The sequence below is a fragment of the Capricornis sumatraensis genome, chromosome 2, assembly GCF_032405125.1.
Source record: "Capricornis sumatraensis isolate serow.1 chromosome 2, serow.2, whole genome shotgun sequence".
In the NCBI taxonomy this organism is placed as follows: Eukaryota; Metazoa; Chordata; class Mammalia; order Artiodactyla; family Bovidae; genus Capricornis; species Capricornis sumatraensis.
The window spans coordinates 67,008,060-67,034,580 of NC_091070.1; the positions used below are offsets into that span (position 1 = coordinate 67,008,060).

At 40.5% G+C, this 26,521-nt stretch overlaps 1 protein-coding gene across 1 annotated transcript in view; it reads right to left on the bottom strand.

Moving 5' to 3' along the window:
* EIF2AK4 (eukaryotic translation initiation factor 2 alpha kinase 4) overlaps nt 1-26,521 on the bottom strand; it is a 101,831-nt gene that overhangs the window by 46,492 nt on the left and 28,818 nt on the right. Inside the window, exons 6-15 of the mRNA XM_068966743.1 lie at nt 25,399-25,547; nt 19,627-19,742; nt 16,374-16,531; nt 14,952-15,487; nt 9,832-9,938; nt 9,088-9,245; nt 4,948-5,375; nt 4,342-4,411; nt 2,154-2,237; nt 234-356 (exon numbers count right to left, since the gene is read on the bottom strand). Of these exons, the coding sequence (XP_068822844.1) occupies nt 234-356; nt 2,154-2,237; nt 4,342-4,411; nt 4,948-5,375; nt 9,088-9,245; nt 9,832-9,938; nt 14,952-15,487; nt 16,374-16,531; nt 19,627-19,742; nt 25,399-25,547 (1,929 nt within the window). The remainder of the gene's footprint in view (nt 1-233; nt 357-2,153; nt 2,238-4,341; nt 4,412-4,947; nt 5,376-9,087; nt 9,246-9,831; nt 9,939-14,951; nt 15,488-16,373; nt 16,532-19,626; nt 19,743-25,398; nt 25,548-26,521) is intronic.

Sequence of the window (26,521 nt, forward strand, 5' to 3'; positions counted from 1 at the left end):
ATCCTGTGGGCACCATAGTTTGCTGATCCCTGTCCTATCCTTCAATGTTTTCTTTGAACTGTGAGGTTTTATGCTATTTTCTTATCTTTTGACATGTTCTATTTCCTATAAAAATAGATTATTTCAAAATACCCATAATTTTCCCTCTATTTCAGTTTTTCTCAAGTCTCATATTTACTTTTGTTATAAATTTTATGTGAAACATGTCAGATGTGAAATGTTGCCAAGCTTACTTTCTCATGGATGTAAGCCAATCCATCCAGAATCTCTCGGAAAAGCCTCCAGAGCCTGACAGTGTCTCGATACAGCCCCTGGTCAATGGTGTCTCGTAAAGTGCTCTTCTCACAGTACTCCATCTACAGATAAGAACGAACCAGGCAGGATTTGATGACAGATTTCAGTCAAGGAGAACAATGGCAATTAGTGTAATCCTGTATTTTAAAACATGGACCACAGATTTTAAGTACTTACAGGAAAGGCTTATCTTTTTTTAATTACAAAAAGAAACCAACAGTATTAAAAAAAAACCCAAAAACTGGGGGGAAGAAGCATACTCTTAGCACTCCAACAAAATCATTCTTTATTTTTCATATTATTGTTCATTAAAAAATAAGACTTTAAAAGCCTTGTCAAAAGTGATACAAAAACAGAATTAAATAAAATTTTATTTAGTTTTACAAGATTGTTTCCAAGCCCACATTTTCAAGAAGGGCCAATTAGTAATTCAATGATGTCACTAGTTTCTCTCATCTGCTCACAACGGCCTTCAAGTCTAGAGTGAAACATTGTAAATATCCAAATATTCAAGAAAGGGCTCTATCTCATCCTGCTTGACTGTATTAATCTATCAGAAAACAAGGCAATGTCATTTAAGTCTTAGATCAACATATAGCATTTAATTTATGACACCAGACTGTATGTTTCAAACGAGCATCAAAGTTGAGATTCCTCATGGATTTTTTTGTTATTGCTTTTAAAGAGAGGAACATGTCATTTAAAAAGAGAGAAATACCCTCTCAGGCTCAGAATGACATCTACAAATTCTGGCTTGTCTTCCAGAGGGCCTCTGCCTCCCACACGGTGCAGGTACCCGCACTTCACACACCTCCCTTACATACTTTCGCCTCACTGTAACTGTTCAGAGAGTACTGGAATGGAGAAGCTACTCAATAGTTAGCAGTTTGGGGGACAAACACTTTATCATGAGTGTGAGTGATTTACGTTAGGAAAAACCTAAAACCAGCTGCAGCTTCTGTAAAGTAACCACCTAACTAACCTCTTTTGAAACATTACACTTGTCTGAGGGTTCCTTCTTTGGCATAGTACTGATTCTCACATTTAAAGATCTGCCTCCTTGCAGATGTGATTGAAAATACTAATAATGACCCACAGTCCTGTTCTCTTGGGCCAGAGGCACGTTTTCCTCTTTGGTTTGTGGCTGTCCCTCTGCTGGCAGGCTCCCACTGTCCAGAACGTGCCCCTTGGGAGAGGGAGCAGGACAAAGCCTATAGGCTTCCCTTTAGCAATGCCTCATTGGAGCTGGTTCTCCAATCCCTCAGGGGTTCCAGGACAAGCTACTTTCCTAAAACCAGGCTGGTGTGTCTTCTGCGCACACGAGGATGTTATATGCCTCATAACTTACTTGTCCAGATTTAACTTGTTAGACAAAACAGAATTTCTGTATGTGTACAGTCTAGCGCCTGTGGCCTTGGGTATGGTTCTAATTACTTTACACACATTACTGTGTTTATTCCTCACAAGTCATTAAGGTACCTGCTATTGTTTAATTTACAGGTGATTAAATTAAATTACAGGTGATTAAATGTCCCAGCATCCTGAGACACAGGATACTGAAGAACTTCGCCTGAGCTCACACAGCTGTGACTGGTGGATCCAGAATGTGAACTTCCACGATCCAGGTGAGCTTAGAACTGGAGACCACTGCCTTATGCTGTCTGTTGCTCTGGTACCAGAGAGCTCGGGTTCAAGGCTGAGGGAAAGGGCCTCCATTCTGCAATCCTCTCTGGCCAATTCATCCCTGGCAGTGCTGCTGAGCCCTCTTCTGCTTGTTCTTTCACTCTCATCTCCCAAAACCTACTCACCAGCAACTGCTGGGAGTTGCTGAGTCACTGAGCTGTGTGTCAGGGCCTCACCTGGATGTAGAGGTAATGCACAGCCTCGGTGGTTGCTGGTGGCTCACTTTCATGACAACTGTTCTTTCCATTGCAATCTTCATCCTAACACAAGAGGAGCACAAGAGAGCTCAAAACGAGGCTGAAAGGACAAAAAGTCATTACTGTCACCAAGTCGTTTATGCCCGCCCTACCACATACACGGCCATCATGCTGTCTTGGAGGGTAGGTCAGTGAGCAGAACAACCACTGTCCTTTTTGATGCTCACTGCACTTAAAAGCCAACTTTGCCAATACCAGAGTCTAACACATAGTTTATAGGTCTATTACTGTAAAGAACAATGAAAGGGACAACAGGAAATAGGTATTAAAGGTGCACAATGCACAGAAAGATTCAAAGTCAATTCCTTCTTACCACTGACATCTTCCTACGGGTAAGAAGGGGTAGAATGTATACAGGTTTATGTTTTAAGGCTACAGTTTTACTGGAATGTCACCTTTGATGGTAGGCTTACTTTGGAAACAGAAGATGAGAAATCCATCTTTAGCTAAAACAATTTAAATATGCTCATGTTACCAAATGGCACACTGCCCTTGGCTATAGCACTAAAGAACCACCACCCGGCTGCCACATAGGGTGACCAATCCCCCACACCACTTTTCCACACGGTTTGTCCCCTACAGCTATTTTTCTAACTCATCCCTTCAAAAAAAATTGTTTCTTCTTCTAAAAGACATATTACTCTTTCCAACCCCCAAGTATGAAAAAATATTAGGTAGTATTTGACTGTTTCTGATCTGCATTTTTTTGTGTGGAAACATTTTTCAAGGTTTTATTTATTAAAGGAAAAATAACCTGTTATGGAATCAATCAAGTTCTACTCTTTTTTTTGTGGGGGGAGTGGGTGGAGGTGGATCTTAGTTTCCTGACCAGGGATCGAACACGCCCTCAGCAGTGAAAACTCAGAGTCCTAACCACTGAGTCACTAGGGAATTCTCCAAATTCTACTCTTGAATTATTTATTTATTCTAGGGGTTATCTGTAGAAAATTGTTAATCTCTTAGAGGCTTCTACCCATCAATCAGAGTGCCCCATGGGATATCTCACTTACTTGAGCAAAGCCAGAATTGTAAATTTGGTGCCCCCATAATAATTAAATGCATAACTAATGCTAAAACCAAAGCAGATAGCTTAGACTACTTATGCTATTATTCCTTAAACTTCCTCAGGGGTTTAAGGGGGATTTTAATAGAAAAGAGAAGTACTTACAAAAAATGCTGGCTAATGCATTCAAACCTCATTCAAACCAATTTAACTGCTTATCTAAGAGAGTCTATGTGTAGACTTACCTTTATCTACTGTGAATGCACCCTGCTTGTAACTCTATTTTTATTTTTGGTAATAAAGTCACTGTATCCAGTCCCCAGCTACAGAAGATTTCTCTAGCAACTACAGACAGCCCTAGAGATCACAAAGCCTCACCCTGAACTCCATGTCATCAGCACTGAGGGGCTCTGCTGGCCTGGGTGGAGGAAGACACAGAACTGAGCGGGGTCCAAGGCTTAAAGCAGTGTTTTCAAATCTTTCAGACCATATTGTATTTTACAATACCATAAGAGACAAGTTCTGTGAACAGTTTACCTTTAGTAGTGTTATGAATTTTGCATTCTATACTCTTCTCTATAGCACTGAAAATAAAATGAAGCTGGTTGTAACCCTTGAAACTGATTTCATAACCTGTTACAGGATCATGACCTACAGTGTTAAAACACTGTTCTAGGGGATGGTTTATGAGAGTAAGTCATCAAGATTAACTGATGTGAGAGAGACCCACATAACTCCACAATTAGGGTATTCATTTCCCCAAATAATTTGCATTCAACCCTCATTCCCAACCACATAATGTTTCCCCAAGTCCTCTAGGAAATGGTTTTCACTAAAAGCAAAGCAAAACAAAAAACCTAGCATGTCAATTTATTCCTTTCTTCTAATAAAGCAGGCCTGTTTTATTCTGTGGATAAATTAAGACATCTAAGTAATCACATGGATAGCGTATTTTAAATAATCATGCTTTTTAAATTGACAGTTTCTATATTTGCATGTCAGATTAAGGCTTTATTATTTTACTTGAGGTGTATAACATCAAACATTTGCTATGTCCCCATCCCATGAAGAATAAAATGGTATCACTTCCATTTATATATTTACCTGATTCTGGCTTTTACTGTTCTCATCTTCATTGTCAAAGATGATATCACTGTCAGAATCTGAAGCAGGTCTTAAAAAGAGAATTAGAGAAAGACTAAAGAAACTGAATTCCCTGTTATATATAATTCAATAGCTAGGGGTCATAATAAACTGCATCCAATCAGATACAATGAAATAAAACCACAAATGTAAATAACTAGGATGGATTCTAAGATGAATTAAACTTTATTTTAGGACCATTAATTATTGGTTCTGTAACCCTTTTTAGAGCTGCAGTAGGCCCCATATCAAGACTCCAAATTAGTTCCTTTATTTCCAGAGTTAGAAGCCTTTATCTAAAAAGAATACTCTTCAAAATCCTATTAAATGTATTAACAGGAAGAATTGGAAGAAGTTTCTATTTTCCTTCTTCCAGGACTTGAATTTTAGAGACCTCTTAAAGATAGCAGGTGGTAAAAAAACATCTTTGGACTGAATTTGTTTCCTCTCTAAAATAAGTTCCATGTACATGTATTCCCACACGGTCTACAGGACTGGATTTCCAACCTAGTCCCCCTTCCCCTGCCTGGGCCTGGCAGGGAGGCAGGATGCGACGGAAGCTCTTACAGGAAGGACTGTGAGAAGACGCCCTGCTCCTCGTCGTCGTCCTCTTCGCTGCTGGAGTCTGGGCCGGCGGCGGGGAAGCGGGTGCTGGTCGAGCGCTCGCCGGAGGTGCTCCACTCCACCGAGCTGCTGAGGATGGGCGGCGGTGCGGCCGCCTCCACGCTGCCCGGGCCGTCCGGGTCGCTGTCGCCCGCTGGCTGGGCTAAGGCTTGCCCGTCCTGGGCCTGGGGCCCCGAGTTCGGGGGCGGGGTTGCCGGGCCTGCCGGCCGCTCATGTCTCTCGATCCAGGCATTGTAGTAACGCACGATGTTCTCATGATGGAGGCGCGACAGCAATGTCACCTCGCCCTTGATCCTGCGGAAGTGCCTGCTGGCCGGGTTGATGGGGATGCGCTTCACCGCATAGCAGCAGCCGTCCAGCTTGTTCTGCACCTGCCGCGCGGAAGGGAAGGAAGAGGGGTCCAGCAGGTCAGCCACTCGGAACCGCACAAGGATTGGCATTCCTACTGAACCAGCCCGCCCCTCCCAAGGGGAACCCCTTAGCCAGAATCCACAGCTACAGTCGAGGACCACACATCTGAAGCTCTTAGGCTGAACAAAGTTGTGACTGCCAAAAACTTAGAAAACATCTCACCCCAAGCTAGATATATTTAGCTTGCTAGGAGACTCTGAGGAAAAACATAATATTCATTTTACCTTATTAGCCTTTTTGGCGGCGGGGGGTGGGGTGGGGATGGGGGTAGGGGGGGTGGGGGTGGGGGTAGGGTGGGGGGCGCTGGCGCATACCATTTCAGGCAGGATTCATGGCACCGAGGATGGAACACATACCCCCTGCAGTAGAAGCATGGAGTCCTAACCACTGGACCACTCGGGAATTCATAATCTCCATTTTAATTTATTCACAATTACATCCCTGCCTTGCCAATATCACATCTGCTATCTAAATTTCCAAGTAAGCCTTGTTGCTTTTCCAACTTTGTTTTTAAAAAGTTATTTTATAAACTCAGTATAAAGTTTTAGAAGGTGATTTTAGTTTCTTTCCAATTTTTTTTTTAACACTTAAAATCACTAACACAAACTAAACTCCAATAGTTTTAATAGACCTGCATGCAAATTCTAAACATCAGCTTATAAAGAATTTGGGCAAATAATAATTGCCTTGAAACTCATTTTTTTAAACTGTAAAATGGAACTTATACCACTGTCCTTACCTCAAAGGTGACTGAAGATTAAATGAAGTGATGTGAGTGAGGCACCTGTATCAAGGCCTCACAGAGAAAAGTGCTCAGTAAATATTAATAAAAGTAACTGGCAATAACACATTTACTGCCCATTGATTTTTATTACGAGATTGAAGATTTACAATTGATGTTATGTAGGGACTAGAATAATATAATTAAGAATAAAAGAAAAATACAAGAAAACATTTCAAAGGCAAATCTCCATATATTACATAGAGGCATCCTTACCCTGGGCAGTTTCACTATGCAATTGAATTGGCTGAAAAATTTTATTCAAAATTTTGTTTTCTGAACATTCCAATCAACCATGCAGGTCACCTGAAGTGATAAAAACTAACAACTTGCCCATAGCAGAGGGAGAAACTAGTTGGTTACAAAAGATAGCATCATTCTCTTGCTTGGCTCATGGGCTTCAATTTCTATACCAAAACTACTTTTAGGAATGAGAAAGGAACACTATAAAAATGAGTTTCAGATTATCTTTTTTGGGGGGTATGAAAACAGTGGTACAAAAGATGTTTTTGAGTCAAACAGGTCAGTCTGAATGCTGGTTGATATGTCTTATTGATGCATGTAACCTCAGGCAAATGAAATAACTTCTCTGAGCCTCAGTTCCTTCATCTGGAAAATGGTATAATACCTATTCTAAGAATATCACAAGATTAAAAGACAAGGTTAGTGAGCCACCTACCCAAGCCTCAAATAGCGAATGTACACTCCAAAAATGACAGCCCTTTTACTGCCATGTTAATAGAGGGGAGGATGGTGGGAAGTTTTGGCACTGTCTTTCAACCTTATGTCTCAGTATATATCACACATATCACAAATGTAAGCAAGCAGGGCTCCATAGGGCCTTCCCGGGATAAATCAGCCATGATGTCCCCAGCCTGCCTCTTTATAGTCTCCCAGGCCTCTCCTGAGTCAGAAAAGGCTGCTCAATAATGACTGAAAGAATGTGAACACAGAGTGACCAAAAAAAATAGTAGTTGGGCCAGGAGAACTGGAACGATTTAAAAAGTGAATCAGCCATAGAGCAGTCACAGGATCTTTAGTTCTTTCCTGAAGCACAGAGATAACAGTGTCTGAAGCATATTCTTGAATTGTTTTACAGATACTAAAACCTCCACCAGATGGAAGAAACTCATGATGAGCATGAGCATGTAGCCCCCCAGACCAGGTGGAGTCCAAGGACTTAAGATGTTAAGTCCTGTGACACCACCCTGTTACACATCATCAACCAGTCAAGAGAACTGTCATGAGCTGATCACTCACCCTACTGTTCTCTCACCTTGCCATTAGAAAACTGCTTCCCTGGAATCCATTGAGGAGTTTGGGTCTCTTGGGCATTAGCTACCCTTACTCTTTGCTTGGCGCCTGCACTTTCCCTCACTAAATCCTGGTGTCAGTAGATTGGCTCTACTGAGAGTGAGCTGGGTGAGCTGACCCAAGTTTGGTCTGGTAACACTGTAAGTCACTGGCTGTGGTGTGGGGCCTGGTACATGGGAACTCTTAGGAATTCATTTATTAAAATGCAGAGGTGCATGAACAGTAACAGCTCCAACTGCTAATGAAATGCCAGACTTCTGTGCACAAAGCCCTACCTTAACCTGAAAATAGAGATGGGGTGTGAGGGCTGTGAGGTTCTCATAGTGAGAAACCACAGGAAAAACACGGGGCTTAAATTGCTAAAATGTTTTTGTTATATGAGTTTACTAATCACTCCAGAAGGTAGTGAAGGATAGGAAAGCCTGGTGTGCTACAGTCCATGGGGTTGCAAAGAGTTGGACACAATTTACCAACTGAACAACAACAACAATAATCATTTTTAAATACTTATAAGGAAATGAAGTTTGATCATGTTTTGCATTCTAAGTATCTAAATATAAAGAAGTTAAAGAAGTAGATCAAAATTATGATGTGAGTTAAAGGGGTAATATATATTTCAATCACCCATTCCTCTTAAAAATAACTGTGATTACCTGATCAGAATATACCTGCCCAAGCAGATTTATTTAGTCATCTAATGTCTACACTTTCAAGAAAAAAGTTGAAAAATTTCCATGATATTATGACTTTGTTTTTTGGAAAACTTGCTGAAGTTTGTCTTTCTGTCCCTGATTACTACAGAAAAACTCATTTGCTTCTTTTTTCAGTGTAAAAGGCCTTCTACAGTGAGACAGGCAAAGCTTCTTAATAATACTCTCAGAATCCTAAACAGAAATCTGCTCTATTGATGGTGGGCTACCTTCTTATGGGTAAGATGATATATTTCTCATATGGATTTGATAACAGTAATCTGGGTCTGTTAAATTCTAACAAAGTAGCTAAATTACACAAAAAAGAATTGAAATCTCTCTCTCAAGGGGAAGCTGATAATAAAAGTTGCCCAAATAGCCTGGAATGAGGAAAGCAAGACCTAACAGCAGCATACCTTAATAACGTATCACTAGTTTTCCATCTCGGTAAGAGCTGGAAAATAAAAGCCATCAAGACCATCTGGGCCATTTCCCAGTTTGAATTCCATCTCAGTTCTAACCTTGTATCTCTCTTAGCTACAGTGACTCTAAAAGCAAATGGGAGAAAAAGAGGACAATCTTCTTTCTGAAGCGAAGCACACAAAAACATTCTTCATGCAGAGGCCTTGACTCCACTTGAAGGGCTGTTACAATCATGTAGTTATCATGTTAATGCCCTGCATCAGCAAGGGAAGAGGAATGATGCATTCTTAATGTGTCTGGTGTAACTTTAAAAAAAGCCTTTAACTACATTAAGGGGAAGATGATCTTTGTTTCAAATAGTTGTGTTCACTTTCCTCCCTACCCTCAAAATAGAAATCCTTACCTCTACAGAGATGGAACAGGGAAAGGGCTCTAAAAGGGGTTGGGGACAACTCTATATCACACCTTGATGACGGCTCCAAAAGCTCCTTTGCCGAGAAGCTGTAATTCTTCAAACTCAATGAAATAGCGGGAAAACTGTCTCTGGGTCTCACTGAAGAACGCAGCACTGGGTAGCTGGTTGCTAGGAATGACAGTCTCCACATAATCTTGTCCTCCAGAATCTGAGATAAAACAAGAGAGGCAACTGAGGCATTGAAAACAGAGCTGCAAAATCCAACCGCGATCCAGGCATGGGAGGAAGGGGCCCCAGCCGGGGGAGCTTTAAAAAGTACCTCTTACCTGGCTGACCCGTTAATACTTTCCTCACCTCGTATTCCTTAAAATAGGTAGAAATATTTAATTAGCCCAAGTCTACAGGGAGGGGTAACTGAGGGTAAAGAAATGACCGAGCAACAGAGCCAGGAGCCAAACCCAGGTCTCTTGATCATCCCAGTCTCTACTGAGGCTCCTTCATCTGCTACTCGAGTAACAGCAGGGAAATCTGGTTCTAAGGCAGTGAGGGTGACATGATGAGGGCGAATCCACATGAAGAGGCTGCACTGCCTGACATTCCATTAGAGGGGATATGAAAAACCAGGATGGCCAAACACCTCCATGTACACAAGACACAACCAACGAATGGATTCATGTATAGCTCAGCATAAAATAGATAAATGACCCATGCAGTCCTTTCCAGTCTTAGGTTTATAGCCTTTCAAAATAATTTATGTTAAATAGGCTATCAGAAAAGAATGGTAACAGACTCACCTTCGGGACTTTGTTCCAGTAACGGTATTTTAGACTGAGGATTTATAAAGCTGTGTTTTAACAACTGCTGAGGACTCCATCTTTCCTTGTCATCTAAGCAGACACACCTCAATGAGAGGGAAAAAAGAATCTCAGCAATGCACAAAATAAATGCTAAATAAAAGTAATCCAAGGCTTTTAATTATGGGTTTATCTTTCAAAGATACACATTAGAGAAATCACGTTACTTGCGGACCAAAATGTGTCCCTAAGTGAATTTAATTTAATAAACATTCTTGCAGGATTTATATGCTAAGCATCAGGTTCCATAAGTGGGAGAAAAAAAAAGTATAGTCTCTAGAGGCCAGAAGACTGACTCATTTTTTAATATTTTTAAAAGTCTAGGATAAGATAGCACAAGTAGGTTATGAACTTTCACTCCCACTAATAGCTTAATGACCTGCCATGCTACACTAAGCTTTCCTGGGGACCAGTCATAAGAGTTTCCAAAGGAAAAGCAAATCAGACAGTTAGCTGACGCAGGGTTGGGGCCCAATATGACATACTTTAGATGCAGCCTGTTCATCACAGTTTGAAGTATGCTGGTAACAATTAAGAACAACTTTTCAAAAGTCCCACATTTTATCACCTGCGTATGTGCCCAGTCACTTCAGTTGTGTCTGACTCTTTTCGACCCTATTGACTATAGCCTGCCAGGCTCCCGTGTCCATGGGATTCTCCAGGCAAGAATGCTGGAGTGAGCTGCCCTCCTCCAGTGGATCTTCCCTACACCGTGTCTCCTGTGTCTCCTATGTTGCAGGCAGATTCTTTACCTACTGAGCCGCCTGGGAAGCCCATATTACCACCTGGTTTCTTTTAATTATCATTCCTTGAGCCTTTCTGTTTAATGTTCTAACAAACAATTTGTTTAATAATGAAAACAAGCCATACCTTTAAGCTAGTGTTTTTCAAAGTGAGGCCCCTCGAACACCAGCATCAGTATCACCTGGGAAATTTGTTAGAAATACATATTTTCTATCCCAGTCCTAGTAAATCAGCAACTATGGGGGGTTGGGCTGTAATCTGTGCGTTAACAAGCTCTCCAGGTGGATTCAATCCAAGAGAAAGTCTGAGAATCACTGTTCTAACTAATCCAATAAGCTGCTTGGCTTTCATAACAATGACCCAAGTAGCACTGCTTGGTAGCTCGTTGCCCTAATTATAAAAAGGTATTTAAAACAATCAATCATCATTGTGAATTATGGACTTAAATCTACACGTATGAAGTGGTGACAGCAACTACCATAAAAGGTAATATTTAATTTTCTCATGGCACAGTACTGAAAAGTAAAGCACTCCTAATTTCATACCTTGAGAGGGAAGAAAAGATTGCAATAAAAGCATGTAAAAGATACTGTATTGTCTCCTAAATTAAAAATTAACTTTTAATTACATCATTAACGTGTGAATACTTTCTCCTTGCAAATATTAAAACATTACTGATAAGGATAAAGTCTTGGACAACCATTCAAACAAAAGATACAGTTTTAATTTGTGAACACAGAGTTTAAAAAGATAACACCATCCTGAACATATTTTCATCAACTGCTTTCTTCATTTGACTACATAAAAGGTTTGGCACCCAGTTTTACTGAAGCGAGGGTGTATCCCCACACCAAGAAGCAATTTCCCAATACCAGTTGGGTGTCATACAACTCAACTCAATTCTGACACTGGAGAGAGCATCAGATCCCAGAGGTTAGGGGCTCAGTCTGAGACTTCCCTCCCTACTCTGACTTGAGACACCGATAAAAGTCCATGTTGTCACCTGTGCTTCTGACCAATGGGCTACCGATGGAATGGAGATTCCAATGACCTCCTCCTGGGTTCAATTAACTTGCTAGAGCAGCTCACAGAACTCAGAAACATTTTACTTACTAGTTTATCAGCTTAATGTAAAAGGCCATATAACTTAGGAACAGTCAGCTGGAAGAGATGCAGAGGGCAAGGTATGTGGGAAGGGGCTTGGAACTTCGTTGCCCTCTCCGGGCCACCACCCACCCATCACCTCCATGTGTTCACCAGCCTGGAAGCTCTCTGCATCCTGTCTTTTTGGTTTTTAATGAAGGCATCACTATGTAGGCATGAACAATTAAATCACTGGCCATTGGTGATCCATTCAACTTCTAGCCCCTCCCCTCTCCACGGAGGTTGGCGGTAGGACTGAAACTTTCAAACCCTAAATCAAGTGGTTGGTTCTCCTGGCAACCAGTCCCCATCCTTAGATGCTTTCCATCCTTAGGTGTCTTGTTATGTTATTTGCTATTATCCCTGTCTTTTGGAGGAAAAGACTCAGAGTAGGGAGTTTAAGTCACTCAACCAGTGAGGGATAAAGGCAGAATATGAACCGAGCTGTCTGGCTTCGACTCTGGGCTCTATCCTATCACTGAGACTGATGTGAAACAAAACCTTTCTTCAAAAGATGTTCACCAATAAGTAAAAATGTAACTACACATGAAATGCTGCTACACTTGTCTGGGAATGATTTTTTGTTGTTGTTAACTGGGGTTAGACAGCAAACGTAGTAAAACAATACTGTACATCTGCTTCTTAAAAAAAGTGGTCTATCAAACCACTCTAGGAAGACAGAGAAATATATGACTCAGTCTAAAGGACAACCATATTATTAACAGAATAAGAAATGGTGCTGATCTCAAGTTCAAAACTGACAGCATAGAATTGTTCTCTAAGAGAACTATGAAAGTTTTGGCAACTGAGTCCTTCATTTTACTATTAAATATGAAAGATATGTTCTACTTAAACTTCCCAGTGTTGTTTGTTTATATTACTAACCTTTACTAAACTATTCTTGACCAAGGAGGAAGGACAGAAAGCTAAAGGTGACATTCTGAAGGAGGAAATGAAATCTTTCCATCAGTGGTTCTATCTCTATTTTCCCTCTGATGTCATTTCAGCCAACTTCATCATCAGGGTCCTTTTATAAATAGTTTTAATAAGTTCTACTGCATTAAAGAGAAATCATAAAAGATTTCTTTAGAAATTTTAGATGTTTATATACTTTGAGAGGACACAGCATCAAGAATCGTTAGCCCCTTTCTACAATTTTGCGTATTGTATCTCTTCTATTTATTTCTTAATTAAATTATAGGTGATTTACAATGTTGTGCCAATCTCTGCTATACAGCAAAGTAATTCAGTTTCACATACACATACATCTTTTTAAAAAATATTCTTTACCACTATGGTTTATCCTGTGAGATTAGATATTGTTCCCTGTGCTATACTGTAGGACCTTGGTTTTATCCATTCTATACATAATAGTTTGCTTCTACCAACCCCAAACTCCCACTCCATCCCTGACCCTGACTATCACTGTCTGATCTCTATGTCTGTGAGGCACATTTACTTCTATTTAACAGTATACACGGGAGAAGGCAATGGCACCCCACTCCAGTACTCTTGCCTGGAGAATCCCATGGATGGAGGGGCCTGGTAGGCTGCAGTCCATGGGGTCACACAGAGTCGGACACGACTGAAATGACTTAGCAACAGTATACACAAACTATCTATTTAAATGTAAGTGCAGCTACTTTCGCTTCTGTAATGGGTAAGAACAACTGAGTGACAGGAAACAGTAATATGTAGATCAGCCAAATGGCAGCTGGAATAGATGGGAACAGAAGAAACGTAAAGGGTAAAAGAAATGTAGAGAGTGATGAAGTGAGTAAAAGTGAATGGTTGGGGGAAAAAAAACGGTGGGAAATATGACAGTGTCAGAAAGGGAAGAAGCCACGTTCACTTCTGCAGGACCAGGGGAATGTCTAGAAAAACGCAGACTAAGGGATCTTATTTTGTAGAGAAACAGAGAACCAAGGTGTAGCTTCGACAGGGGCAGGGCAAAATAAGGAATCACTGAATTGAAGGACCTGGGCAAAGACTTTTGGCCAGAGGAAAACCTCAGTAAGGACTATCTCAAAGTAGATAAAACAGACAAATTAGAGGTATGGTTTTAAAAGATACAAACTACTATATACAAAACAGATAAGCAACAGATTTGCAACAGATAACAAAACAGATAAGCAACAAGGACTAACTGTACTGTATATCACAGGGAATTATAGCTGTTATCTTGGAATAACCAACCATGGAGTATAATCTGCAAACATCCTGAATTACTCTGCTGTAGACCTGAAACTGGGCTTCCCTTGTGGCTCAGTTGGTAAAGATTCCACCTGCAATATTGAAGATCTGGGTTCTATCCCTGGGTCGGGAAGATCTGCTAGAGAAGGGATAGGCTACCTACTCCAGTATTCTTGAGCTTCCCTGGTGGCTCAGCTGGTAAAGAATCTGCCTGCAATATAGGAGACCTGGGCTCGATCCCTGGGTTTGGAAGATCCCCTGGAAAAGGGAAAGGCTACCCACTCCAGTATTCTGGCCTGGAGAACTCCATGGACTGCATAGTCCATGGGGTCACAAACAGTCAGACACAACTGAGTGACTTTCACTCACCATACCTGAAATTAACACAACATTGTAAATCAACTATATCTTAATTAAAAAAAACAACACTTGGCTCTGTAATTAAATCTGTAACTGTAATTTACAGATGTTGAGACTCCTCTGACTAGGGCAAGGAAGTCATTTGCTTTCTCTATAACTTGGCTGAATAGGACATTGCTAATGAAGAAGAATGGTTAAGAAAAACCAGGGGCAGAATCGTACTCCTAAAGCTGTTTTCTAAATGAGAGGTGTTGTCTTTGACCCCTTAGGAACCAGCACTAAAAGTGGCCTTTACCATTTGGAATACCTGGGGCATTTCTCCCCCTAGCAGCAGTTCCTACTGATTTCTTAGCATATACCAGGCAGTCCCCAAAAAGTAGTTTGAAAGTCTATTATTAAGCCCAAGTGAATTTAGAAGAATGTAGGAGTTATGAGAACAATAAACCTAACTGAGAAAATAGAACATATGTGGCTGGGAAAGGACTGGGAGAACAAAGAAGTAAGTCGAAACCTGTTCTTCACTTTCCAGATTATACACGACTTAGATGTTAAGCACATTCAAGCACAATCAAAAGTAAAGGAGTAAAATGCAGTTAGAGAAAAATCTCAATGACACTCACTTCTTTAGAAAATCTTGAAAATCAGCTGGTAAGTCACTAGGGATGGTCACGGGATACTCTTCACACTCCTGTCCTTGGCTGAGGGAGAGCAGCAGAAGGCCAAGACGCCAAATATCCCCTTTCTTCCCGGTTTTATAAGGGAGGGCACTGTCACTGAAACGAACCCGGGTCTGCTCAAACACATCCTCCTTGCAAATGTCTGCCAGGCGCTTAGAAATGCTGTAGTCCGTAATCTTGACGGTGCCCTCTGGATCCACCAGGACATTCGATGCGCTCAGAACCTTGTGCACTACGGAATTGCTGTGCAAGTAATCGAGGCCTGACAAGAGCTGAGCTGTGTACTTGCGAAGCTGATGTACCGGGATGGGGCCCGAGTGGCCCAGGTGGGCTGCGAGGGAGATCCCATTAGTGTGCTCCACCAAAATATCCACCACGATGGAATCGTCGTGCTCTTTGAGGTTCATCGCAAAGTAGCGTACTATGTTTGGATGGCTCAGTTTCACCAGTGAGCTGAATTCCGTTTCTGCCCCTTGAATCTGGAATGGAAAAAAAAAACAATAAGATGATGACAGCTGGGTTGGTCAGCATTTACTAATGTTTCACCGCAGAAGTGAAATATTTGAATAGAAAATGTACTTTCAACAGCAAGGAGAAGGAACATGCCCTGAACTGAGTCCTCCCCTAAACCACATGATCATCTTACTAGTTCTTAAAGATGGACAAGTTTTAAAAGCAGCTTCTTTTGCAATATGGCCACCAGAAAACAGAAACATTAATTTAAAAACAAGTTTTTCTGATTATAAAGATTCACTCTCAAAATTTTAATAGGTACTAATACGAAAGAAAAATCCCACAATTTATCTTTATGGTCACTACTCAAAAACAACTGTTATGACTTTAGTGTATTTACTTTCAGTTTTTCTTTCTGTAATAAATACACATACATTTCTAAACACGATGCTTCACCTACTGTTTTATAACCTCTTTATTCATTATGTACCACTGCAATATTAAATGTTCTCCTTAAGCTAAGTATTATGAATCAATTATACAATTCTCCAGTCCCCTAAAATGTAGTTGTGAATATTTCAAGAGACTGAGAAAATGCTAATGATTGCAAATAGCACCGTTATGAAGTACTCTTTAGTCCTTGTTGGAGAGAGAGCTATTAATGGAATAATAAGAGCTAAGAAAGGAGGTTGAGAAGCAGCTGCAAGAGTATGGACCACGCTCTGGAAGTTCTGAAAGAGGCAGCAGGGTCTGGGAACACTTATGATCCTCCACCATCCCCTCTGGTTGAACAGATCTCATCGCATTCTGGGTCTTTTTTGCTGGCCAGTCAAATGCTGAGTTACTTTGTTTTGTCATTGCCTTAAACTCCAGGTTAGTCCTTTCGCTCAGTGAGCCATCTGGGATGCCTACCTGCTTTTTGCACTTATCAATCTTCTCTTTTTCTTGACTGGTAAGGAATGGGCCCATTTTTTTGTGCCATTGAAGGACCCACTCATGCAACAAGACAAAGCTGCCAGTAGCTGTTTCCAAAGCATTGTAAACTAATTTTCCAAGCTGCTCGTCACTGCCTGCACATTGAAAGGAAATATAATTAAGTATCACTGGTATATTTTCTGTGGGCATAAAAAAAAAAACACAGGGAATAGTCATTTGCTCAACAATGGATACCATGTACTATGAGAAATGTGATTTCATGTAATACATGCTCTTTTGTAACCAATTTTTGGTGTTTTAACAATATACTCAACTTTAAAATATTTAATTTTACAAAGGGACAATATTCAACAGTGAGATCTTAGTATCAGATCAATGTTTTCTTCCATTTACTGGTATTCATAATGTTATTTTCTTAACCACCTCTGACAACTGTGCCTGCTGGTGTGGTAGTGTGACCTTCATATGCTAAATACCAACTGACATTGATAGGAGTTTGGAACCAGGAACGCTCCATCAATGAAGATTAGCCTGCATAGTGAAAACAGGTTTTAGTAACTCAGAAATTTGAACACATCAATGATCTTCTAAACACAAAATCTGAATATGCTCAGTAAATACAAAGAGGCCAATGGCTTTGAGGGAAGGAACAGGTCATGACAGTTTAAATTTGAAGTGCTTGAGAGAGACACATTTATTTAGTGATAGGCATATGGTGTCCACCTATGCCTGGGGGAGCTAAATTTTTGTAATGCCCCCAAATTTTTTACAAAAATCTAAAATTTTATTAAAGACTGTAATAGAAAATCACCAAAAAATTGGAAGTGGAGAAAAATATCACCCACAGTATCACCAATTTGTCTTTCTCTTCTAGAACCGTCTACCCTTTTGCCCCTAATTTACCAAACTGTAGCATATATAACAGGGTTTCTCACCCTCGACACTACTGACATTTGGGACCAGAAAATCCTTTGTGGAAGGGGGTTTTGTCTTGTGTGCTGTTAAGATGTTCAGCAGCAGTCCTCCCCTCTATCCATGAGATGCCAGTAGCACCTCCACCCTAGTGTTAATCATCAAAATATCCAAACGTCAACTAATGTCCCCTAGGGAACAAAATCACCCCAAATGAAGACTATTGATCTATTCTTTTTCTCTTACTATATAAACAATAGTTTTCAGTAATGCTACATTATCTTCATAATGAAAAGTAAAGTAACCTGTATACATAAGACAAAGTAGTTTTTGCAAAAATAGTCTAGAGAAATGTGGCTGAACTAACTCACTGAGAGAGGCAGTGTTCCTTCACAGATATGGTGACAATTTTAAGAGATTTTTAATTTTAATTGAAATGATCTGTTATACTAGTTATAAATAATTCTGGACATTCTTAGCTAAGGGAAAATAAAAATAAAAACCTCTAGTGTTTGAAAATCTGTCAACCAAAGTAAGCAACCTGTGGAATGTAGGATCTATGCAGCGCATGTTGGAGATACAGGATAGTAAATATTAATGGGATGGAATGTGATATGATATACATAAAGCCTAATTAAATTTGTGAATTATATGGCACAATGTCTTGCAATATATATATCCCCAGCAGGGATTAAGTGGTTATTTCGTAATTGTTGGCTGCATTTTTTTTTTGTATTATAATTCTATTATTGCCACCCACCTTTTGTCACTTCTGTGTTGTGGGGATAATAAAAAGAAAAAAAGAACACACTGAAACAAGGCTGAAGGAAAATGTTACCATAAGAGCTCAGACTGATACTCCACTGTGTGATCATTTATATAGAAGCCTCTCCAGTGCTTTAATATTAATATATAGAGAATAGTATCTGGGGAAACTCTTGATTCCCTCTAGTTCCAACAGCTTTAAATTGAAAAGCAAATGTTAATTAGTTGATCTTTCACAAAAACATTTCTTAAAAAATTAGGACCCATTTAAAAAATGAAACCCATTGTGAGAAAAGAAAATAAATAATTTACTTGGTGGTTTTACATTAAAAAAAGTTTAGATTGCACATGTGTCTCCTAATGAGAGTATTAACAAAGGTGAATTTGTCTAATGAGTACCAAGGAGACTAGGAGGCTGGGGTAAGGTAATACACAGTTGGATTGATTTGCCTTCCTGATTTCCCCAGACCATTAAAAGTAGTGAGTTTTATGTTGCCAATTCATGAGTCAGAAATGCCTTAGAGTCAAGGGCAGCCTCAAGACCAAAGCAAATCATCTCTGCCAAGGTCTTAAACCTTCCCAAATGGTGGCTGTGTCTGAAGAGGGCAGGCTCTGTGTGCGCGCGGAATCCTGCATGGTCCACACCGCCTCCATCAGCCAAGGTTACGTGTTCAGGTCATGGACTCTCCAGATGCTTCGTTTCTTTTCCCTCTACCTGTTGCCCTCTCCCTGGCAACTTCCCTTTCTGTGTACATCTCCTCAAAGAGGAAGGGAAAAAAGATCCCTTTACAAGAAAGCAAACTTGATTTAGGTAATTTAGCTGCCTACTAGCTCTGCTAAGAATACTCATGGGATTGGAAATGAAACTTAATTGTCAAATTCACCATATGCAAGTGATCCCTACACCAATTAGTGGCTGTATCTGTATGACTGATAAAAGATGATGTACATTTAGAGCAAAGGAAGTAGACACGGAAAACTTGATTTTAATACAAACAATTCAAATAAAAATTTGAACAAGATTTACTACAAATAGCCATCTGCTAAATAAGATGGCTAAACTGCTAAATAAAACACATAGAAAATAAAGTGAATTTCCTGGTCTGGTACAGGATGTGAAGCAAGAAAATGGTAAGCAGGTGGACAACAAATTAAGAAAATGAGACTTAACCCTCAAAGATCACAGGCATTAGAACTCATTTTGCTCTACATATTTCTTCAGTAACAGATATACATGAGGCAAAATTCCAGATTCATAATATTTCAACCAATTTGGTTTTGAAAATTTTGGCAAATTCTAATGATGACAAATTTTGTCTTTCTGCTAACAATATTTCCTACAGCCTGGGGCTTTATTTCCATCTTACAGAAGTGGAAAGCTGAGTGACTTCTCCTTTTGATCATCAGGAACGGGAGCTAGAATGACTGTCAGCTTACAGAGTTTCCCTGCAACCACGCTGGTCTAGACGACGTAGTGTCTATTCTCCCCTGTTCCTTCATGATTAACTTGAGTAATTAGAATAATTTAAACGAGTTTAGCTAGTTTACTCACCAATACATTTCCCTTTGTGCACCATGAGCTGATCCGGACTACCCACAGAGAAATACAGGATTTCACAAGAGCCAGGAGAATCTTCGCTACTACACATAGAATACTGACGTTCTCGCCTTAAAAATAAATTTGGACAATGATTTTTTTTCTTTAAGATTAACACAGGAAATTTGTGCCCCTCCATTTTCTCCTGCTTACTAGTCAATTCACTGTCCAACAGCAGTCTCTGCTGGGAACTGAGCTGAAGGTGCTAATGGGAAAGCTGTCCAACCCCCAACTCGCCATGAAGTCTTCCCCATGTGAACTCTACAAACCCTGTTCCAGATGGGCGCTGCCCTGTATGGTAGCCACATGTGGCTACTTAAATTCAACTACAACTAAATTAAATTAAAAATTCAGTTCTTCAACTTGAGTAGGCACAAGTACAGGGATTCCTCATGGTATTGTGCTCCACTTTACTGAACTTCACAGATACCATGGCTGCTTTTTTTTTTTTTTAAACAAATTGAAGGTTTGTGTCAACCTTGTGTTAATAAGCAAGTCTATCAGCGCCATTTTCCCAATAGCATTTGCTCACTTCATGTGTCTGTGTCACACTTTTGTTGTAATTCTTGCAACAGTTAAAACTTTTTCATTATTATTATGTATTTGTTGTGTGATCTGTGCTCAGTTACTACTATAACTCACTGAAGACTCAGATGTTTAGCGTTTTTTTAGTAATATTTTTAAATTAAGGTATGCAAACTGTTTTGTTTTGTTTTTTTTAAGATACAATGCTATCACATAGTTACCAGACTCCAGCATAGTGTAAGCATGACTTTTACATGCACTGGGAATCCAAGCATGCAAGTGACTCACTATACAGTGATACTCATTTCACTGTGGTGGTCTGCTCCCGCAACATCTCTGAGGTATGTCAGTACTCAACAGCCCCAAGTGACTAATGGCTACCATAGTGGGCAGCACTGATCGAGAACATTTCCATCAGCACAGAAGTTCTATGCAAGTGGTTTAGCTCAAGTCCATGTTGACCCCACATCCTGTGTACACGCACATCTGGAGAAAGCTGCAAAATCAGGGCTTAAGAGCACTACAAATTCCTAGTCACTAACTGGGCCCCACACTACAGAATGCCCAACCCCCACACTCAAAGCCTAACCCTTCTTTCTCTCTTTCCCTTTTTATCTGAGTGGAAAGCCAGATTACAATGCAAAAATTACAACTAACTTGCAAGAGCTCTGCAGGGACGAGGCCAGGAAGAGTGCCCTTGATGGTCAGGACTGGACACTTGTTAGAAATACTAAGATCAGGCACAGATCTCTAGGAAGCAGTCCTCTCACTGTGAGTGTGATCCTGACCTCCACTTTCACCGAGAACATGCAGCAATGAGCAGTGAAGCCCACACTTTCTGCGGGTCCACCTAGAAAGTTACTTGGCACCTGAGCCATTTTTTCTTTTTCTCAGACTCAGAGCAAGGACAGCTACCCTGGCCTCAGTTCCACCCCTGAAGTCTCCTCTGGGACCCTGGTCCATCAGTTAGTCCCCCTCTTCTTTATGTTCAATCTGTCCCTCTCCATTGGCTTATCATCTTCAGCCCATAAATCTCTCCCATGTCCATTCTCCTCTCCCTCAATCTCTTGCACCATCTTGTTTTTCATTTTCAAACTTCTGCACTTGCTGTCTACATGACTGTCCCTTCCATTCACTCTTCATGCTACTGCAACGTCAGTGAAACTGCCACCTACCCCTACTCATTCTCAATTGGATTTTCTCCTGGGCTCTTTTTTTGGTTGGTGGCATAGTCATCCATTCTGTCTCACTAGTCAAAATGTTCACGTCTCCCTGAGGTCCTAGATCTCCTGCAACTAACTGATTCCTAAGTATGAGCCTCTCTTCCCCAATTTCCCTGCCTTGTTCAGGTCATCACCAAATTTCTCCTGAACACAAAAGATACCCCACTATTAACTGGTCTTGCCACTTTCAATTCCTTCCCCTAACACCCTGCCACACTGCTGAGAAAACCTATTATGATTTGAGTCTCTGGTACTACATGTGTGTTCATAAATTCTTAAGGCCAGGGAATGATTAAGGACATAGAAAGTGAAGTTGCTCAACAAAGGCAAAAGTGTATCCGTGAAAAGCTGGGCCAAGAGGCCAGGTACTTGAGAATCAAGGCTTTAAGCTCTTTCCACTAGAACGCTCAGGGGTTTTCTGTTCTCTTTCTCTTGTTTTACACAGTGGAAACCTTTCATGACATAAAGCCTTACTGGTTTTTGATGTATCCCACACAAAAAAGAAAAGCTCAGTTGCCCTGGTTAAAGAGACTGCAGACCTTACCAGGGACACAAAGACAGTCCGTCCCTTTCTATCGTCCTTCCTGCCTCCCTCCCTCCCTTCATCAGATGTTTACTGAGCACCTGTCCTGTCCCTGCCAGGCACTGTGCCAGGCCCTGAAGAAAACACAGAGGCAAGAACCCCATACTTTCACAAAAGGAGAAGACAATTAAAAAGCAAACAAATGAATATGAAGTTTAGCTAGCAGTAACTGCTGTGGAGAAATTTAACAAAGCAGGAAATTGGAGAACAAGTAGCTAAGGTGTGGGGTGCTGAGGGAAGGCCTTGGAGATCACGTGTGAGGGGAGAACTGAGTGATGAGGAGTCGGCCATGCAGTGGAGCATCGCAGGCAGGGTAACTGGCAGAGGCCATGAGACGGGAAGGAGCTCGGTGTGCGTGGAGGACGGGATGGTGAGCGTGGCCCCCGTGCAGAGGGTGAGGGCGAGGGAGAGTGGTATGACACGAGGTGCATGAGCTGTTCCTCCACTGTTCGCCCCCACTCTCCGTTCTCCACTAGCAGCCAGGAAGGACTTCACTCAGCATGGGTCAGATGATACCGTATTCCTTTTTAAAACCTCAAACGGCTTCTCAGTACACCTGAACTCCTGATTCAACCGACAAAGACCTCACTTGTGATCTGCCCCTGCTGCCCCCTTGAACTACTGCCTCCACGACTGGTCATTCTCGCCATGCTGCCCTGGTTGATGAGCTCTGGGCAGGACCAGCCTAGGCCAGCCTGGGGTCTTCTATACCAGCTGTTCTTTCTAGCTGAGCAGCTGGCTCATTCCCTTCATCCAGATCCAGTATATGTGCCCCTCAGTTCAAAGCCACTGTCCCTTAGTCACTCAGGATCCAAATCCTTGGACTCTTTCCTCCAAACACCCAATCTAAAGTAACAATTCAGTCTTTCTTCAAGGCAGCCAATTAAATTCTCTGCAGAGCACTAGTCATTATCTGACAACTTCTGGTTTGCTTGTGGACAGTCTCTTCCAACTAGAATACAAGCTCCGTGAAACCAGAGTCCATCTTGATCTTATTTACTGAATCCCTAGGACTCAGAATAGTGTCTGGCCTTTAGCAAGACATCAAGTCTCTCGTTCTAGATTGTATTCCTTTTAGTCACAGCCAATTTGAATACTGACTGCTGACAATGTTCATGACAAGGTCATGTCTACTAACTCTACTGAATGTATCTTCTAGTTGAAAGAATAAAATGGAACACTGCTCATTTCCTTTGGCTTTCCAACTTAAAGACTAGTGAATAGCAAGGAAGAAAAAGAATAAAGAGTATGTTTGAGATACTTCAGTATATCAAGGACTTTTTATTTCTTAACCAAAGAAGCATGTAAACTATAACAAAGATTCATTCTTTTCTAGTCTGTAGGTGACATAGTGCCAGAGTTCCATACAGGTTTGTACAACAATCTTGGCAAACAATACATGAAAAGGACTTCTTGGATGCTCGTGGAAATGTCATTCTATCCAAGACATACTAATGTCCCTTTATAAGCGCTACATAAAAATCTGTTCTACCTGTGTCAAGGAAACAGAGAATTTCCCACCCTTCCTTGAATAAACTTTCTAATAATTACCAATCTCAAAAGCAAGTTTAATCTTGGATCCACTGTTTACAGTTAGCCACAAAAATGGAAAAAATTAAACTAAAAAAATTGCTTTTTATACAGCCTTATTCACAGCATCGATTTATTTCCACCATTTCTAACACAGTAGGAATTTGTTAGATATTTCCTAGTGGAATACTCTGACAGCTTCAAACTATGTTGCCTAATGGAAGCCCAGTTGCAAAAATAATCTAAATTGGTATAAGGAGTTATAATCTTAAAAAGAAATCATTACCAGAAACTACATTCAAGAAAACATTTAGCTCACCTTAAGGGTAGGTGGTTAAATGTTAATATCAAAATGTTTTCTGAGCTGATTTTTTTTTCAAAGTAGATAATTAGGGAAAGAAGTGAAATGACTCCTTCTTATAAACAAACTGTAACCCCAAAGATTATATAAGCTTTTAGTTTGGTACCTAAAATGCTGGTTTTAAGTGGTGCTTAGATTATCACAAAAGATAGCTTAAATACATACAGAAGCTGAATGATAATACCTGTGCTATTTAATCACCCACCTAATCACAGAAAGGAATTCTGTAGTAAAATTCCTTTCTGGTCTACAGTGGCAGTCACAGCAAACATAGAAAGTCCCCTTCATACAAACAAGTTCCATTCTGACAGAGTGTTCATAAGTCCAATTTGTTCATAAGTCCTACAAAATTAGCCTGGGTATCCAACTAACAAAACTGGCTATATAGTGCTGTACTATAATAGGTTTATAATACCTTTCACACAAGTAATATATAAAAAACAAATACCAAAAAAACTACATTTTTAATCTTATAGTACAGTACCTTGAATAGCAAGAAGTACAGTACAACAGCTGGCATACAGGGGCTGTCACTGAATGAACAGTCAAGAAGCGTTACTGACTGGAGGAAGGGGTAGAGATGGGAGGTGGGAGAGCTGAAGGATCGTCAGCACTAGGCGAGGGAGGGCAAGCTGCAATTTCGCTCACGCCTGACACTGATGGAATGCACGTCTGCATCTTTTAAAGTTCGAAACTTGTAGGTTTGTATGTAGGGGACTTACTTTGCAGGGAAGTTTCAATTCTTTAGTGGAAAAGGATACAGAGGAAGACAGTATCTTTCATGTGACCTTGGGTGACATGTAACCCAGGAGCCCACCTGCCGCGACAGGGAAGCCCAGTGTTCTCAGTAGCAAGGGGAGGGGAGCCCTGGCGTCAAACTGGGGCTCCCATCCTCACGTAAAGATCTCCTACACCTGTGCCCACTGTGGCGCTCTCCCCACATCTGTGGTGAGACCTATGGCGTTACAGACTGAAAACAGTGTGGATCTGACTGGATGATGATTCTGATGGAAGAAAAGTTTTTAAATCACTTACTGAATAATTGGGCTTCCCTGATGGCTCAGATGGTAAAAAATCTGCCTGCAATGCTGGAGACCCAGGTTCAATCCCTGGGTTGGGAAGATCCCCTGGAGAAGGAAATGGCAACCCACTCTAGTATTCTTGCCTGCAGGATTCCATGGACTAAGAAGGCTGGTGGGCTACAGTTCATGGGGTCACAAAGGGTTGGACACGACTGACCAACTAACGTTGAATAGTTAGATCATCAAAAGTCAGATCAAACTGCACTGGAGGCAACACTGTTTAGGTTAATAACCGTTATATAAAGGGAAATAAAACTAGCTTTGTGAAAGATACTTGGAAAGTATTAAAACAAATGAAAAATTTTATATTACTAATATATTAAGATACACAGGCTTTGAAAAAGTTATTAAAACTGTCATGTGACAACTCAACCAAATTTCACTACAAGTTGTTTTAAGGGACTGGAAATCTCAGGGACTTACTTAGACCTTCCAGAGGAGTTGGTCCGATGTTTACCATTTCCTACAAAGTCAGGAGAGCCTCCATGTAGAATGGCAGCTGTTCTGTGTCCTCCTGGGTCTTTTCTAGAGGTATGATCTTGATTTGACAAACTAGCTATTTCTAAACGTTCCTTAAAAAAAGAAAAATAAAACCTACTTTAGACCTAAAGTCATAATGGAAGACAATCATGGTAAGTAATCATAAATATGTAAAGCATGCAAATTTCATTTAAGCTGAAGATTTTCAAGCGTAATAAAGTTGAACTCAACTTTTTAAAATTTAGTGTCCAAATATGTACTGTTTCAAGAACAGAAGGTCAAGGTTACTGTTTTAAGAGAATGTGAATTTTATAAATACTTAGAAATGTGGACTATGAGTGAAAAGTTAGGGAGAAGAGCAAGAGATAAACAGCAGGAGGCATTCAAACAGAGCATACTCAATATCCTATAATAAACCATAATGAGAAAGAAAAAAAATATTCTAGTACCATTTGCAAAAAGGGCTATATTTTCTCCAGAATTATCTTTGTACCTTGCTCAAAAAATCAGTTATATATAAATATATGGCGTGGGGGTCTATGTTTAGATTATCTCTTCTATTGACAGAACTAGTATTGTTTTATTATCTATCTTGACTCCAATATTAAACTATTTTGAACACGTTTAAAGAAGAAAAAAACAGAGAGCAGAGTGGCTGTCGGGAAGGCAGATTAGATGTAAGACAGGCGAACAGTCGTATCACCTTAAATTTGTATACAGCTTTGTACATTCACAAAGGGCGGTACATTTTTCTGTAGGAATGGTTACATAAGACAGCCAGGAAAGCATTATCTGTGCCACATTAAGGGGTGAAGAAAATAAGTGCAGAGTGTCACCTGTCAAGGTCACCAAGCCAAGGCAGTAAAAAAGCTGAAGCTTCCAGCCAGGTTCTGTTTACTCGTACGTTAGTACTTCCTCCCACTGCACCTCACTGTTTCCCTTAGGTGAAATGCCATTTCTTTAAAGGAGAATGAGCAAAATTCTCTCTGGATTTCTCCATGTGTAACTGGTTTTCTGATTGAGTTGGACTCAGGAAAAATACAGGACAAAGGAGTATATCCTTTTT